Source organism: Schistocerca nitens, chromosome 8, assembly GCF_023898315.1.
Source record: "Schistocerca nitens isolate TAMUIC-IGC-003100 chromosome 8, iqSchNite1.1, whole genome shotgun sequence".
NCBI lineage: Eukaryota > Metazoa > Arthropoda > Insecta > Orthoptera > Acrididae > Schistocerca > Schistocerca nitens.
Window position 1 is genome coordinate 15760860 of NC_064621.1, and position 18798 is coordinate 15779657.

Genomic DNA, 18798 nt, shown 5'->3' on the forward strand with positions numbered 1-18798 from the left:
ACACCAACTCAACATCGAATTTTGCAGCGGTATCCCGGATCGAATGCGGAAAAATAATTACCTCTCGATGCACCCGTGTATCAGCGGCCTGCTCCGTTTTATTTCGCTCCTCTACTGGCGTGCTGCGGTTCTGTGGCGAGGGAACTTCAACTTACACCTGTACTGTAGACATCTGTCTACAAACAAACAAAAAATTTAATACGGCATTTTAGTTTTCGAAGGTTATAGTTAATAATTTATGACCGCCTCTCGTCAAAGATTTGTACGTTTGGAGGAATTTTGCACTTTGCTTTTAATTTCGTCTCTTGAAAATTAGAGAAAAGGTATTAGAAATAAAATGAGTTTGACTTGTCGAACAGAGTCATGTGGTCCATAGTGGCGTCATCATGTCGACGAGGCACGCATGCTTCGTGTTCCTAGGTGACGGGTACCTGGTGCTGACGGTCGCCCGTCGTTCCCGCGAGTTTTACGGTGCGCGGCATCGACCCGGCGTGCCCCGGCTATCGGGCTGGAGGCGTAATTTGAAAATGGCAGCTGTCACTGGTCGTATCGGATCTGATTACGTCAGAGGCGAGCCCTCGACCCCTTTCCGACAGCAAGTGCTCCCTCCACGTCGGCCACAGCGGCCACCGCGACTCTGCTGCCCTCCCGCAATTTACTTCCCAACTTCTGAGACGCCGCCCAGATGCGTCTGGTGGACCCGCGTGTCGCCACTATCAGTGATTGCAGACCGAGCGCCGCCACAGGGCAGGTCTAGAGAGACTCCCTAGCACTCGCCCCAGTTGTACAGCCGACTTTGCTAGCGATGGTTCACTGTCTACATACGCTCTCATTTGCAGAGACGAAAGTTTAGCATAGCCTTCAGCTACGTCATTTGCTACGACCTAGCAAGGCGCCATATTCAGTTACTATGTCTTCTGAACAGATAATATTGTTACTCGTGTACCGTCAAGCGAGACGTTCATCATTAATGGATTAAAGTTAAGTATCAGACTAATTACGTCCGCTTTCTGAATTCTAATTCCTTGTCATGTTCCAGACCTCACGTCAGTTTAGTCCTTCCCTCCTCACGCCAGCCTGCGTGAGCTAAACGCGTGCATCTCGGCCTCCTCTAGTAACATGGTGTTGGCTCTTCTGCCAACACAACAGATCCTACTCCTTTTTATTTGATAATGCATACCCTCTCCTGAAAACCTGTTCAGTAACTATCAGAGTGTGCCACTGACCTCTAGTAAGACAGGTTACGTACGCAACAGCTGCAGACGACTCAAACAGTTTAAATGCATTTTCAGGCTGTACACTGCCTACTCGAGGGTATGTGGACATCTAATGGTAGACATTAACACGGAGTCAGTCCACTCTTCGTGTTCATGACGGCTTGAACTCTACTGGGGACACTTTCAGTCAGGTGTTTTTAAGTCTGTAGAAGATTGGCAACCCATTCTTCGTCAAAAGTCGAAATCAGAAAAGATAGTGATGTTGGAGGCTGAGTTCTAAAGCGAAATCGACATTCTAACGCATTCCAAAGAGGTTACACTGGGTTAAAGTCAGGACTCCGGGCAGGCCAGATCGTTTCAGAAATGTTATCGTCCACAAACGACTGCCTCGCAGATGCTGCTTTATTGAAGAGTGAATTGTCACACTGATACAAAAAATGATAGTCTCCGATATATTCTTCTACTGTACACAGTATACAGTGTTGTACAGTGTGTCCATATCATTCTGTCTTTATTTTTTTCTAATGTGGTGTTGTGCCATAACCACGAGAAACATTCACATACCGTAACATCACTCTTCCGCACTTCACTGTTCGCCCTACACGTAGCGTCAGGTAACGTTCTCCGCTCACCCACGAAACGCAAACACATTCACCGGATTGCCACGTGGCACAAAGTGCTTCATCGCTCTACATCACTCGCTTCCAGATATCCACTGGCCAGTGGCGTCACTTTCTGCACCACCTACGGTGTCATTTAGTACTGGCTGCAGAAATGTGTGGCTTATGAGGAGCTGCTCAACTGCTGTACAGCTGGTAATGGTCACTTCTTTTGCATTTTCAATCAATCCTGAGGTTGCAAATGCACACAGTTCACTAGTTCACTGCAGTCGGCACTGCCTACTGGTGCTGTGCCCTGCATGAATTTGCAGCCCCATGACTGATTGCAAACACCAGAGAAGTGATCATTAAAACATGTCCATTGCAGTGAGAATCATACGCCACAGGGCTAACTCCCTACTCGTAGTCATTGTGCTACCTTTAGACGGGGTTCAGATGCCCCTGATGGATTTGGTACAATGACTAGTCGACGTTCGAAGTGAGTTCTGCTGATAGACTAATTCTGCTCTTCCTGCTTCTCTACTGAAAACACAATACTCTCCGCCTCCTTTTATGCTCGCGGGTTCGACTCTCTTGATAGCTGGTGGTCAGTTCTGCAGTACATGACGTGTACGGATTCTTTTGATCAGATAGTCTATATTGGTCTGACATGAATCTGTCTCGCATATGTGAAAAATAAAAAGGAAACAGGGGATCGAAATAATTCTTAGTATCTGAAACAACAACGAAACTTTTCTATAAGAAATAGAGTTTTTTCTTTTCCTATTGTTGTTTAGCATTGGCGTCTGGGTCATGCAAACCTAAATGAGAAGTGCCTTGAAGACCAACCACTCAGAGGTACGACGTAAATTTTTTTCTTCCCCGCGGTTTATTGTGGACGGTGCAGTCTATTCTTTGCTACATAACTCGACGAGAAAGTGAGGAAGGTAATGATATATTGTCAACCAGAAAGCTGATGTCCGTGAAATTTTAGTTTAAATTTCACGTTTACTTGGAAATACCGTTTTTCGCTTATAGAGATGATAAACAGAAATAAATGTAGGGAGAATCTAAAGCCCAGCCGATTGGGCAAAGAAAAAATTTAAAAAAAGAAGGCTGAAACTTTCTCGTAGTATTGTGTGTCTTTACGACAGCGCCCGCCCTCACACTGCTTGTACACGCAGAGGCTTGTTGGATGAATTTTGATCCGAAAGTTCTGATCGCCCACCATATCTCCTGACCTTACCTTTAACGATTTTCACTTCCTGGCTGGGATGAAAGTGATGAATGCAATAAACAACTGGCTTAACGGACTGGCGGCAACCGAGCACAACACAGGAATATACAGCGTAATTAAGTTGCCCCTACCACTGGGTTTTTGTAAGAAATTTAAGGTAGTTAAATTTTGTACTGTGATGCGTTCCCGCTAGAGGCTATACTTTTTGAATTGTTCGAGAAAAACGTTCAAAAGTGATCTTCAAATACATTTTTTTACAATAATTCGAAAACTATGGCCTCCAGCTCAAACGTATCCCAGTACAAAATTTAACTACATTAAATTTCCTACAAAATGGTCCAGTTCATTTTTTCGGTAGGACTAAAAGTTTGCTTCTATCGAGCAAGGTAATATGAAAATCTCGCACATGGTTTTTCAATGAGCTGTGGATTGTATAAAATTCATACATAGGGGTAGCTGAATCAACCTGTATAGCAAATGCATATGGAGTCGGCTTTATTACGCAGAGAATTAATGTATCTCACGTCATTTTTTTTAATAAAAGATTTTCTGAAATTAATTCAAGAGAAGCGATCGTTAATAGTAGGACTGCCTTCGTATAAAAGGAGTAGGTCGAGGTAACTAAGTTCTGAAACACTGAGTCACAAAAGTTTGTGGTTTGGACGTTAATACCACTTCTAATTATAGCACGATTAGGTATTGAACTTCATACTTCCTACTAATATACCATAACCGTTCATATAAGGAATAGCGATGTGCTCTTATAGCGTAACATTCAGCGCCCTACTTGCGAGGTGAGCCATAACCAGACCGATTCATGCTACAGGTTAAGGATCATTGGTATACCGGCGAGTTTAGGCCTACTTTTTAGGTGGTTTTCCACGATTGTTTAGGCAAATGTTGGGCTGGTCCCCGAACCAAGCCTCAGAAAATACTATACATAAATAGTTGAAATACGACCACACACAGAACACTGAGAGGAGGTGCATACGGTTTCCGTCACCTTGACGATTGTAGCGTCACGAAGCACATCTGGCCTCAGGGTTGAATTCGCCAAATCCTGATAAAGTGGACCCCGTAATAGACAGGGGACGAAAGAGTTAATAAGAATAATGTAATGATCGTACGCCGTGGCGAGATGCAGCGAACCGTCTGAAAGCATTTGACCCCGGTGGCTACCCAGACAGATAACGTTCGCTTTCCTGGTCTCGAGTCGTTCGCTCGTAACGAACAGCCAGTTCTGCTGCCGAGTGAGTTCCGGCCCTGCGAATGAAATCCGCCTTAGGAAGGCGCAGGCGGCGCTCGCTGCCGGCAATGTAGCCTCGCTTAGCGCTCCAGGGGGTTGCACTGAGGAGCTGAGGGCCGTGTGAGAGACTCTGCTTCCGAATGCAGCCGGCTATGACGGCGTACGTTAGCAAACAGAGGGCGCTGCCGCGCGAGGCTAATTCCCCGTCTTCAGAAACGATGCGAAGCTATCGAACGTTGCAGGGACGTCGCAGAGAAATTTTACGGCTGCCTTCCTGTTGGGAAGCAGCGTTCGGTTGTTCATCTCAACGAGAAAGAACAAGAAAGAAATAAACCAAGCAGAGCTGAGGAAGTAAAGGAAACTAACTCGTGCCGCGCAGGCAAGACGAAGAAAACAACAATGCCATTGAAGCGGAAGGGAAAGTTTCGGAGTTCGGTCTGGAACAATATCACCGAGTCATTTCGTTCTCTTTCCACATCGTAGACCGTTAGTGCGCTTCTGAACGTTCCGAAAGTGTCCCACCCTCCTAGAAAGTAGTAACAGAGCTTTCGCGTTAGCTCCTGACAGGAAAGACTCACAGAAATTAGCAGCACTCATGCACAGTTTAAGTCAGATACGCACGCAAGTTAGTTTTCTACGGAAACATATCTTTATGTTACCGAAATTTGGTATAAGATGTTCTGTTTAACGGAATTATTTTAATTTTCAGTATAACACTACGCATATGCCGCCACGGTGATCTCACAGGAGGAACGTGATAAAGACTAAAAGGATGGAAGCCACGATCACCTTGGAGCTGGGTTTCTGCACGTACAAGAAATAGTACCACCATTATCAGGTAGAAACGTGGGTGCTAACATGAGCGAATAGATCTGAAATTCATTAATGTAAGCTTATGAGCAGCTGGACCCAGAAAACCTACCTACAAGAGTTGGACAAAACCATTGAAACACCGCGACAAATGCATTCTGGAACATAAATGCAGATGCTGACGAAGAATGCTGATTGACCTGTGGTATTTTACCAAGACCGGCACCTCCACAATGTCCGCAATACATTGGAAGTGTCAGTCTTGGTTAGGGCAGTGCTCTGTGTAGTTATGATTGCATTATGTCGGAGCTAGATGAATTCGAAAGGGAGTAAATTATTGGTGCTCATATGGTGGTTGCTTCCGTAACGAAGTATTTGGTGTTTCAAGAAGCATCGTATCGAAGATTTATGCAGTATACAGGAAAAGCGGAAAATTATCATCCACTGGGCCACAATGCGGACGAGAGTGGATGTTGAGTGATCGTGACAGACGCTAATTGAAGAGGCTTGTGATGAAAAATAAGAGGACGAGAGCTGCAAAAGCCACTGCAGAACTGAGTGTCGCTCTCCTGACTCTGTCAGCAGCAAAACAACGTGAAGGCAGCTGTGTAAGCTGCGAATTGCAAGGCGAACTGGAATTCCGAAACCACTCATCACTGATGCAAATGGCCACAACTGGAAAACATAGTGCCGAAGCTATACAACCTAGACCACGAAGCAAGGGAAGAATATTATTTTGTCGAATGAGTCGTATTTCACCCTGTTTCCAACTTCTGGCCGAATTTAACTCCCAAGAAAGAAACAGGAGGCAAGTTCGGTTATGATTTGGGCAACCACATGGTGGTATTCCGTGGATACCATGGTTACTCTGCAAGGTCGGATTACTGTCAAGAATTATGTGACTATTTTGGCTGATCAAGACCATCCCACGGCACTGTGTTTATTCCCCATTGGTGATACTGCGTTCGAAGGTTACAGGACACCTGGTTTCGTAGCTTACATCATCCAGGACTAGTTTTGTGGGCACGAGGATGGATTATCGCATCTTCCATGACCACCCTGGCCATCACAGCCACCACATCTCAACAATATTGAGCCTTTGTAGTCCACTTTGGAGGGGAGGGTGCGCGATCGCTATCTACTCCATCATCGGTGCCTGAACTCGTCGCGACCTTGCAGGGAAAATGATATAAGATTCCCTTGAAAACCATAGAAGACCTGTATTTATCTACTAAGAGACGACGGTATTAGGAATGCTAATGGGTCGTGTTTCTGGCGTTCCCATATTTTTGCCCCTCGCCTGTATAGTCCGTACAGCGAAGGATAGCTTTGCCAGTTAAAGTATACTTGGCATGGCTGCTCCTCAGTCTGTCACAACGAATTACGCACAACTATTTTGCGTACGACTCTACGGGAACACCTCAGTGCCGCCGCTGCACTGCACCGCCACCAAACTCTTGCCCTTCCCTGCCGGAATCCACTTCCAACAGTGCTGCTGGGTCTCAGGGCTCTTCTTTACCCACACAAAAAGTAGCATTCCTTCACCCTACTGATGGTGGCAGTTCAAGAGACGAAGTAAGCGCTGGTGAGCCATGCTGATCCTTGACAGTTCAACCGCAGCCCAAGACCCACAGAGACTGGTTGAAGTTGAGGCCAGTGTCTGTACATTCAGGTGAACGGCGTCGCTGATGCGGTCAGCAGGGTTAGTTCATACGGCCCTCGAGGTCAAACAGACACCGGCGTAGCACTCTGGAAAACGGCGATTCAAATCTCCGTGTCACCATGTAGCTTTAGTATTTCCGTGAGTTCTCAAAATAAGTTAGGCAACATTCCTAGATAGATCGTTTCAAAAGTATGCACCCGATTTTCTTGGCCATAATTTCACAGTCGCAACTTTACCTCACGTTTATTGGACTCGTCCTGGAGAAGAAGTCAAATTCACCCACGTCCCAAAACTGGAACAAGTGTTTCAGAAGTTGGCCATCTTCATAATATCTCATTGATGCTATTCGAGAGACGTATTTTACATAATCTCTCAGAAAGAGAATTAAAAACTAATTGAAATCATGGACAACTATAGCGAGCATATATACACAGGGGACATGCAGTCTGCCATGCCAACAAAATGATAGGTCGGCATAAACATGTTTAGCGGACAGCAATTAATGAGTCACTTTTATACAGACTCCTATCAATAAATGAAGCAGAAATGGTAACAGTGTATCATATTATACCGAACTCGTTTGAAAATCCTCTTCGCGTTGTGAACTGCGCCACACGCAACAATACTCGTAACAACCAAGTCCGTATCTGTGACTACCTGGACCTCAGACATCAGCGTTCACCTCTCCAGTAGACTCAAGTCGAACAGGCTCACGTCGTCCACCCTCTCACATCTGCAGAGATTTTCTCAAACTTATTACGACACAGTTGGAGAAGGATAGGTACGAACAACGTCCTTGTGATGTAACAGGTTGTTGTAAGCGGATGCACGTTATTAGGCTATAGCTTGTGCACCATTCGCCAGTGGGAAAGGATAGCAGACGACTCAGGAGTCCAGCTTCAGGAAATTTAAATATCTCTCACTTATCATTTTCAACGTTCTCGTACAGTACCACCGCGTGTACCAGCATATACCGCGATACAGCAGTCCAAGCAACCTTTTCTTATGCTTCTTCCTTAATTACAATGATAATGTTTATCCTACGGCTTACTGGTCAGGAGACACCGTCAGGTGCTGTTCGGCTGCCAGGTGCAATTCTTTCTGTTAGACCCTACATCGCCGTCTTTTCTGCTTCTGATGATGGGATGAATGATGAGAATCTCCCCCCCTCCCCCTCCCCCCCCCGCCACACACACACACACGCACGCAGGAGTGCGCATACACACACACACACACACACACACACACACACACACACACTAACGGAGAAAATCCCTGACCAGGCAGGGATTCCAATTCTGGGCTACGTGATCTAGACGGAGGGATGCTAACGACAATTATTTTTGTCTCTTTATTTTGTTCTCATTATTTGGTCTGGGAAAACGAAAACACTCGCACTTCTTGAGGGCGGCTTTGACTTCTCATTGAACGGAAATGAAATGGATAGTATACCATTTCAAAGGTGGCAACCGTGATTTTGTTGCTCTGTGGCCCATCAGTCCACCGATACAATCCGCGGTAGCCAATGGACACACTGTTTTCACTCATGTCAGTTGACTTTATACGTGGAGATTTGTCTTGAATTGAGGTACTTTACACAAGAACACGTTAAAAGCCTACTGCGAGCTCTACCTCAAAGAATGATTGTTCCATTTACTGGTAACCCACGGTTTAGACACAGTCATCTACTTTCGTTATAGGAATTGTCAGGTAACCAATTATTTCAACGTACACCTTGCAAAATAACGACTGAAAAATCATAGGAGTTTGAGCTCAAGGAGAGGTTTAGCAATAGTCTTTCTTGCAGATAGCGAATGATACACAAAATGGGGTAAATGATAGCGACATCATAAGTACCCTCGACAAAACACCGTAACGCATAGTTGTGGATGTGGATTTTAGACCTCTAGAAACACAATAGAAACACCTGTCACACACACGTATTGAGGAAAGTATTATAGCAGGGCGTTGAGAAAGCGAACCACGAATGCACAATGGATTGGAATGGATTGATTGGGGGAAGAGACCAAACAGCGAGGTCATCCGTCTCATCGGATTAGGAAAGGAACCATCCCGGCATTTGCCTCTAGCGATTTAGGGAAATCACAGAAAACCCAAATCAGGAGGGCCGGACGCGGGATTGAACCGTCGTCCTCCCGAATGCGAGTCCAGTGTGCTAACCACTGCGTCACCTCGCTCGGTGGAATGCCCTATGTCTCTATATAACTGGAAAACAATCCCATCATCTGACAGAATCCAACAGCTTGCGGCAATGAACTGTGCCAGGCGAGAAAGGTCGCGCGGTGTTCTCGTTATTATTTTGGTGCGGGCGCAACTGTCGACTGCACGAGCACGTGGCATGCTGCTTATAAGGCGACAGCTCTGTGTCTCTCCCCCCCCCCCCTCCCCTCCACAGACATCTGTCAATAACGAAATTATTTTAATCGAAGTAATTACCACTCATTACGACACTTAAGTTTCAAATGGTTCAAATAGTTCTGAGCACTATGGGACTTAACTTCTGAGGTCATCAGTCCCCTAGAACTTAGAAGTTCTTAAACCTAGCTAACCTAAGGACATCACACACATCCATGCCCGAGGCAGGATTCGAACCTGCGACCGTAGCGGTCGCGCGGTTCCAGACTGTAGCGCCTACAACCGCTTGGCCTCCCCGGCCGGCCACTTAAGTTTCAGATTTGGCACAAAGGTGCTTACCAATTTCCACTGTAATGATGGAAAAACGTTGCGCCCAGTGACATCACCCTTGAGCTCGACGACGCTTCAAACAGCAACTTGTGATCAAACGCGTAAAAAACGCCACGGCTGTGGAATTCAAGTCGGTTTAGCTATATCCCAGTGTCACAAAATCTCACCGCAGTGCTCCGCGATGCCACCACGGAAAGTCGTCATAAACGCTCTTTTCTACATTTCAGTCCTTCTTTTGAAGCATCTGCGAACATGGTCAGAAACCACGACGTCCAGCATTTAAATAGCCAATAAGACGCCACAGGGGTGGTATAAAGAGCGTTGGAGAAACCAACCCTTTCCATGGAGTGTTGGTCCACATATATTTCGAAAACGACAGTTCGCAGTACGATAGGAAATAGTAAGACGTTCTTCGGAACCTGTGACGCTGCTGACACACTGGGGCGTTTCAACCCTTCTCTACGGACACTGTGGGGCTGTATCCCCATCGAACGTCATAGCACACGTTCGGAGCGCAGTGCGACCGGAGTTCTTGTTTCTCTTGTACTGGTTGGAAGCGCTAGGAGACGCTCGAAACCATTTGAAAAAATTTCAAGGTGACTGGAAGCAGCTAAAGATGCTCATGCTATTTCAATGCCCCTGTTTTGTATTGTAATGTGGCGTGATCACGGGAAGGAGGGAGGGGGTGTGGAGAGGGGGGGGAGAGGGGGTGACGACGTTGATGCATGAAGGGTGAATAAAACGGCGAACGGGCCATCTAGATCCCCCAGTACCGCAAGAACTCGGCGCCATCCGCCTACCTTTAATGAGAATTTGAAAAGTGCGCTTGTCGAGACAAAATACGTCACGACGTGCTAGGCGCTAGCAGACCGACAACCGCTTTTACACTCGCCGATCCCACCTGGGCTGCTACCTGGCGCAAGAACAGCATTGTAGCGGCGAAAGGGCAGCAGCGTAGCCTGTCTGCAGGCGCCTAGCAATCTCGTCACGGGTTCTGTCTGTGTAAGTGCAATTCTCAGTAAAGGTGGGCGAGTGCCACCGAGCCTTTTGTCAGCCTAGGTGGTCTTAGAGGGGCACTTTGCCGTTTTATTGACGCATGTTTCAAAGCCACAATTCCCTCCCCCCCCCCCCCCCCCCGGCCCCCTCTCCGCCAATGATCACGTCATACGAGGACCCAAATTAGGGGAGCTGAGAAAGGATAAGCACCATTAGCTGCTTCTGCCAACCTTCAAATTTCGTCGAATGGTTCTGAACACTCCCTTGTGGTTCCAGAAACAGAGGTTGCAGTGCGCTGCAAGCGATTGCTATCACCTTCGACGGGGATGCAGCCCCACAGTGTCCTTAGAGAAGGGTTGTAACGCCCGTGGGTGTCAGCAGTTCAAAAAAATGGTTCAAATGGCTCTGAGCACTATGGGACTTAACTTCTGAGGTCATCAGTCGCCTAGAACTTACAACTACTTACACCTAACTAAAGGACATCACGCACATCAATGCCCGAGGCAGGATTCGAACCTGCGACCGTAGCGGTCGCGCGGGTCCAGACTGTAGGGCCTAGAACCGCTCGGCCGTGTCAGCAGTGACGAAGCTTGCGAAGAACGCATTCCTGTTGGTCGCAGCACTGTGAACTGTCGTTTTGGCCGCGAAATGTGTGGGAATTAACGTCCCGAAGAAAGGGGTGGTTTCATTGAGGTTCATTGTGCCACTCCCTGCGGCCTTTTCGTGCCGATTCTGAGCAGCAGTGTGCCTGGAATGTTTTCCTCGACCAGTGATAAGAAAACCGAGTGACTTCAACGCTGGGCGTCACGATTCTGACCCCCATCACAGAGGCGTCAAGAATAGGGTAAGAGGTGACGTGACGAGCCACCGATCGCGTCACACGTTCACGGTGGCACCTGGCACAACTGTAAAATGTGGTGCGTGTGTGACATCATTAACCTACCTTACACGTCACAACTGTGGCCTTTATAATTCTGTTGCTCAGTGTACACTAGAATCGGCGTAGTGAGTCGCATAGCCGGTAGACAGCGACACGGGCGCCAGCCGTCCGTGGCGGAACTCGCCACTGGGGCGGAGGTCGGCGGCCGCGTCCGGCCACATTGATTTACACGCTGTGTCGGTGTTCTGGGGGACCTGTTGAGAGGCCAGGCGTTGGCCGGCGGCCAGTGGCGGCTGCCCTGCCAGCCTGCCACGTGCAATTATCCGGCGCCTGGCCCCGGCTGGCGCTGTCTGGCCGTCTCCGGCCGTAATCGTTCGACCGGCCCTGCCAGCCAGATGGGCGCTCCGGCAAAAGGCCGGCCCTGCTACTCATCACTCAGCCGTGACCGGCGGTAGCTTACTGCGTACTATCCCAGAGGTCCCTGCACCTACAACAAGCGTAAACTGTTAATTACCTTAAGTAACCAAAAATACGCACGTTAAAGGTCTGCACGACCATTTCTTGAACAGTGTTCAGGTATTTTATGTCAGTCCGATGCACAATGTCGAGAGGTTTGGATGACAACCAAAACTATTAAAAACAGTTTCATTTCCATTCCCAGTCGGAAGCTATGCTCGATGTCAACGTTTCGATCAACAGGTAGACAGTGCTGTTCTGGCTCTAGAGGATGTGGTTTTCACTAGCCTTCCAAAACTGAGCATACAATTGTTCTTTAGCTTCTGCTGAGGTGATTTTCTTTTCGGTACTGCTGGAGGAATGATCCTTGACAGAGTCAAGTACTTTTCACCAAATACTTCTTATTTTATAAGAAAAGGAGAATTTCCTGCAGCTACGTGGATACAAATTTAAAGAAAGGGTAAAAACGTTTTTCGTGTGTAGTGTCCCCCTGTATGATGCTGAAACTCTGACACTGAGGAAGAGAGGTAGAGTTTTTGAAATGTGGACATGGCGGAGGATAGAAATAATAAGTTGGCTGGATAGACTGAAATGTGAACGGGTACTGAGGAGAGTAGGAGAGTAAAGACAATTACTAGATGTAATAAACAGATGGAAACTAAACTGGGTTGCATACACGTTAGGAATGAAGGAGGGGTTATAAAAACTGTCTGAAAAGGGTATGTGGGAGGAAAGACGAGGTGAGGGAGGAAGAGATTTCAAATCCCGGATGATGTGTTGGAGGGCAGCATACACATCGGCATTGAAAAGGAAGCAATGGATGTCATGAATCGGAGATGCAAAAGACCTGATAATATAGCAGAAAATTGGTGATGATGGTCAAGTGGAATACTTGAGAAGGGAATTCCAGTTACTTCATTTGCCTGACAACCAAGAGAAACCGTCCAAAAACCATGGTTAGAATCTGGAGACTATTTTTAATTTTATTCTGCTATGTTTTGTCCCAGACAAAAAATATGAAAACCTAGGTGTTGTTAAAGTGAATTTATATACCCATATACAAAGACGATGACTTCCTCAGCACGTAAAGAGTACCTACGTCGCAGCTGCTGAGGTGAATTATGCAGAGCTCTTGAGTTAACACCGAACAAGTCCCGGGCCGGGATGGTTGCTTTCAAAGGATACGGCCGATTTCTTTCCCCATCCTCCCCCTGTCCGATGGGACCTATGACCTTGCTGTTTGGTCCCCTCCCACAAATCAACAAACCAACCAATCTTGAGGTAACCGACGGGATTCTCAGATTCTTTGTCAGAAGTTAAGCTATTTCGGTTTTTCAGAAACGCTTTTCTCTGTATTGGCAGTCTGCATTTTATATCCTCTTTTCCTCTGCCATCATGAGTTATTTTGGTGCCAAATTGCTAAGCACATCATTTTATAAACTAATTTCTGCAAAATCCGCTGATATGACTTGAATACACTCCATTAGCTTATATCTACACTTTATTGTAATTCATGATATCGCCTATTTTCAAGAAACTAATTCCATCCAAGTCTTTTGCTACCTCTGATGGAAATATGCTATCATCAGAAAAATTTAATCTTTTTCATTGTAGCCACTGAACTTAAATCCCGTTTCTTTTGGCGCTTGCTTTATACACTGATCAAATAACCAGGACGAGAGACCGTAGACCTCTCTCACTTTCTTGTCGAGTGTTGCCTCCGTCTGAAATCTTCAGGCTTCTGTAACTTCAGTCCGCTCTCTGTACAAGTTATGATAACATTGCGCTCCCTCTATCTTACACCTGATTGCTTCAGAATTCTAATTTTCTCAGACAAAATGATCGATCAACGTCAAGACTGGTGGACTTGGTCGCCACTAACTGGATTAAAATTCGCGAAATATATAGCGCGCCGCCCTATAGCAAAATGCTTTCTCATACGGTGAGAATACCAATGTACAGTGCCTAAGGCGTATACGATATGTGATTTAAGCTTTCGCAGTGTGTTTGATCATGTCAATAAGTTGTCATAAAGAAGATTTTCATGTTGTTACTGGGTAGCTGGCTCATCACCCAATGTTTTCTTTTTCAGTGATCAGTATGAAACAGATCCCCGTTAGACTGATTTAACTGAAGTAATACAGTTTGTTTTGTAACCAAACAATGTATTCCAGATGTTACGTTAGAGAGAGTGGTGAGTATTGTTTGGTTGTGTGAAGATGTCTGAGTGCGTGTGAGTTAAAAATGGTTCAAATGGCTCTGAGCACTATGGGACTTAACATCTATGGTCATCAGTCCCCTAGAACTTAGAACTACTTAAACCTAACTAACTTAAGGACATCACACAACACCCAGCCATCACGAGGCAGAGAAAATCCCTGACCCCGCCGGGAATCGAACCCGGGAACCCGGGCGTGGGAACGCTACCGCACGACCACGAGATGCGGGCGCGTGTGAGTTAAACGGGACAGAGTTAATCGAACTTTTAATAAGGGCACTTCTTTTCACATCGGATTTTTAAACACATGAATCAAATTCGTCTAAATAAAATTTGGTACGGGTCCTGATAATCACGACATTGACTGATGTAATCATACATAAGGCAAAGAAATGACGAATGGCGTTACTGCATGGCGCACCTACTTGACAATGTTAAACATGGTCGTTTCCGCTTACAACTATCAAAAATAATTTTTTTATTTATTGTGATTAAAATTTCGAGCATTACTGAAATTTTTCAATACAAATATTTATACAGACATGATTGTAGCCACTAGTCCCAATAGCAAGCGGATAAGAACGATGTCCAAATCATAGCGGACATAAACAAACACACAACCACATATGTTATCCAACTGTCTGGCAGGACCTTAGGAACGTGGAAATTACGTATTTATGTGGTTTTGGTTTTGTTTTGGTATTGCGTGTGTTGTACACCGCTCGAAAACGCTTGGGACTATATTTACGCTCGTGTGCGTATTTACATTTGAGATTTCCGCCTGAAGATAGTAATGCTCAATACTGAAATAACAGTAGATAAGAACTTTTAATTTTTTTCATGTTTAACTGGAAACGATCGTGTTTGGTAATTAAGTGGGCGTTGAAAAAGTAATGCAACACTGTTCCATAAAAACACGGGAGAACTGCCGGATATCAGTAACGTCCTGCCACGGTATTTCGGCGCAGAGTCTTCTGGCCATCTTCAGGTGAGTGCCACTGTAGTAGTACTCATCACTGATATCCGGCAGTTCTCCCGTGTTTTTATGGAACAATCAGTACGCCGGGAAAGCTTTAAACATCACATCATTGCAACACTTTTTTTTCTGCTATCTGGTCGGTTTTATTCAAAATTGCAATAACCACATTTTTCTGCAATCTTTTAGCTACAAAAACCTATTTGTCAGTATAATCTCCGTCGAGTGCCCTACTGCGAGGGCCTGTGTGCCCGCATCGCACCACTCTGCTGGTCGACGTCGATAAGCTCACCGTAATCCGCGTAGTGCTTCCCGCGGAGTGCGTCCCTCATTGGGTGGAAGAGGTGGAAGTCGGCAGGTGCGAGATGCGTGGATGAGGGAGGACACTCCACTGAAGATTTGTGAGCTCCTCTCGGGTGCGCAGAGCTGTGTGAAGCCTTACGTTTTCACGGAGCAGGAGAAGTTTGCTTGCATTTTAGTGGCGACTTAGGCACTGAAATCGTTCCTTCAGTTTCCTGAGGTTAGCACAATACCCTTCCGAGTTGACGGTTGCACCCCGAGGGAGGACACTGAAGAACCCCTTCAGAGCCCCTGGAGACCGCCGTTGTGTCTTTACCGACTGGGGTCCAGATTTGAAACTTTTCTCCGTAGGACACACCTCTCTACTCCACGGACTGCCGTTTTGCTGTCGACGAATCCATATTTCGTCGCCTGTGGCGACGCTCGACAAAAAATTGTCACGATCAACCTCATACCGCACAAGCAATTCCGCACCGGTGGTCCTTCGTCGCTTTCCACGGTCCCCTGTCACGCGGCGACGAACAGGGCGGGCATACACCTTTGAGTACCCCAACTGGTGGACGAGTGTGTCAGCGAGGTGTTTGTCTGTGACATGTCGACCACCTCGAAGGAGTGTGTCGTCACGTTCCAACGTTGCAGCAGTCACAACTGTGTGCGGCCAGCGTACACGCGGGAGATGGGACAGGTTTGCACGACCTTGTTGCGACGGTGAGAGGTGCGTCGTCCGACGATTCGCCTTCTTTTGGCTCACTGAGAGGTCTGCGCAGACCTTCTGAAAGCTGCGATGCTCTGATTTTCCGCCAAAAGAAACGTAATACGAGGTCTCTGCTTCGAGCGCACCATTTTGAAGGCTACCTCTAGTGCCGCCAACTATCGGAACTTTACGAAAATGTAGCGGCTGAAGTGGGAATATTCCACAATGTCCCACAAAAAATTCTGCATTTTTGTCAACCGATACTTATCGAGAAAGAAAACTGTATTGCATTTCGTATTTAACGCACCTCGTACATAAACACGCTGGATCTACCCCAAAAACATTAAAATATATTTGGCTTAGTACGAAAAGTCCCGTACATAATTATAATTTATTAGTAGAAAAAGAATGCCTGCAGTAGTTACGATAATTTGAATGCTGTGTCCTCCTCCTCAATGGAGTCGTCATTATTTTTATCCTTTGGGAAGTACTGGAGTAAACGCGGTTCGGAAATATAAAATTTGTGAAGTCAGTGACGAGGCAGCTACGTCGCTTCCAGACAGCCGGGGTAAGAGGGCTCGTCCTTATTAGTACGCGGACAGCTGAGAAACTCGTGAAGACTTTCAGTGCTGCCGGAAAATTTGAAGTAAAAGAGGGAGGAGTGTAGAGGGGAAGAGGGGAGTCCGTCTGCTTGCAGCGGCCGAGCGGACGCACTTGGGCAGCGGCGCGGCGTGCATTAGCAGCTGCAATTAGCGACTGGGTGAGGGGCGCACTGGCGCAGTGGCGCATTGTCGTCGGCGACAGCGGCAGCGGCAGCGGCAGCGACGCCAGGCTCTCTCGCAGCAGAGGGCCGGCGGCGTGCACAGGCTGGCTGGCCGGTGAAACCCGGTCTAAAAAGGTAAGCGTACACCCAGCAGGCCGCCTGCTTTGCTCGCCTTTCACGCGGCTGTAGTACATAGTTGCAGCAAATAGTTTGATGCAATTGTCATGCATTTTACAGTAACGGAGGATACAAGATCGCGCATGTTGACTGCCACACGAGACCGCCAGCCGCTAATGAAGGGCGTTAGAGCAACTGACTAAGCCGGTAAACTAGCAGTCTGCTCGTACTCACACTTTAACGACCGGCTGCGGTGCTCTAGCGGTTCTGGGCGCTCAGTCCGGAACCGCGCGACTGCTACGGTCGCAGGTTCGAATCCTGCCTCGGGCATGGATGTGTGTGATGCCTTTAGGTTAGTTAGGTTTAAGTAGTTCTAACAAGGGAACCTCCCCATCGCACCCCCCTCAGATTTAGTTATAAGGTGGCACAGTTGATAGGCCTTGATAAGCTGAACACAGATCAATTGAGAAAACAGGAAGAAGTTGCGTGGAACTGTGAAAAAATAAGCAAAATATACAAACTCAGTAGTCCATGGGCCACATAGGCAACATCATGGACAATCTGAGCTCAGGAGCGCCGTGGTCTCGTGGTAGCGTGAGCAGCTGCAGAATGAAAGGTCCTTGGTTCAAGTCTTCCCTCCAGTGAGAATTTTACTTTCTTTATTTTTACATCGTTATTATCTGTCCGTTCGTTCATTGACGTCTCTGTTCACTGTAATAAGTTTAGTGTCTGTGTTTTGCGACCACATCGCAAAACCGTGCGATTAGTAGACGAAAGGACGTGCCTCTCCAAAGGGAACCGAAAACATTTGATCGCAAGGTCATAGGTCAACCGATTCCTCCACAGGAAAACACATCTGATATATTCTATACGACACTGGCAACGGCATGTGCGTCACATGACAGGAATATGTTGTCGACCCACCTAACTTGTACACTTGGCGAATGGGTAAAAAGATTCTTCTACCTTGCCCGATTTAGGTTTTCTTGTGGATGTGATAATCACTCCCAAAAAAGTGATGAAAACACAATAGTTTGTCACATAAACTGAAAATAAAAAAAAATAACTTTTCACTCGATGGAGGATTTGAACCAAGGACCTCTCGTTCCGCAGCTGCTCACGTTACCACGAGACCACCGCGCTCCTGTGTTCTTAGAGTCCTTGATGTCGCCTATCTTCCCATGAACTACTCAGTTTGTATATTTTGCTTATTTTTTCACAGTTCCACACAACTTCTTCCTGTTTTCTCAATTGATCTGTGTTCAGTTTTTCAAGGCCTATCCACTGTGCCAACTTATAACTAAATCTGAGGGGGCTGCGATGGGGAGGTTCCCTTGTAAGTTCTAGGGGACTGATGACCACAGATGTTAAATCCCATAGTGCTCAGAGCCATTTTCACACTGTAACGAAAAAAAATCGCAACACCAAACTATAATTGATGTATGGTGATGAAATTTCGGGAACGCATTTGTCTAGGCAACATATTTCAGTGATTAACATTACAATATCACAGGTTAATGTAACCGCGAGACACGCCATTCCAAATGTGAAATGCGGTGCAACCGCCAGGAAGTTGAATGTAAGGATGCAAACGTGCATGCATTGTGTTGTACGGCTGCCGGATGCCAGTTTTTTGGGATGCAGTTCCGTGCCTGTCGCACTCGGTCGGACGATTAATGTCGGTTGTGGATGATGCTGGAATTGTCATCCGATGACGTTCGGTATGTGCTCGATCGGGACAGACCTGGTGATCGAGCAGGCCAAGGCAACATGTGGACACCGTGTAGATCAGGTTAGGTTACAACAGCGGTGTGTGGGCGAGCGTTATCCTGTTGGGAAACACCCTCCAGGATGCTGTACATGAAAGGCATCATAAAAGGTCGACTCACCAGAGTGACATGGAGCCACGTTCTCGTCCGG

The 18798-nt window shown here is 46.6% G+C and overlaps 1 protein-coding gene across 1 annotated transcript in view; it reads left to right on the forward strand.

Moving 5' to 3' along the window:
- The first annotated feature begins 386 nt into the window (after positions 1 to 386).
- LOC126199067 (uncharacterized) overlaps positions 387 to 18798 on the forward strand; it is a 144408-nt gene continuing 125996 nt past the window's right edge. Inside the window, exons 1-2 of the mRNA XM_049935780.1 lie at positions 387 to 563; positions 16696 to 16896. Of these exons, the coding sequence (XP_049791737.1) occupies positions 387 to 563; positions 16696 to 16896 (378 nt within the window). The remainder of the gene's footprint in view (positions 564 to 16695; positions 16897 to 18798) is intronic.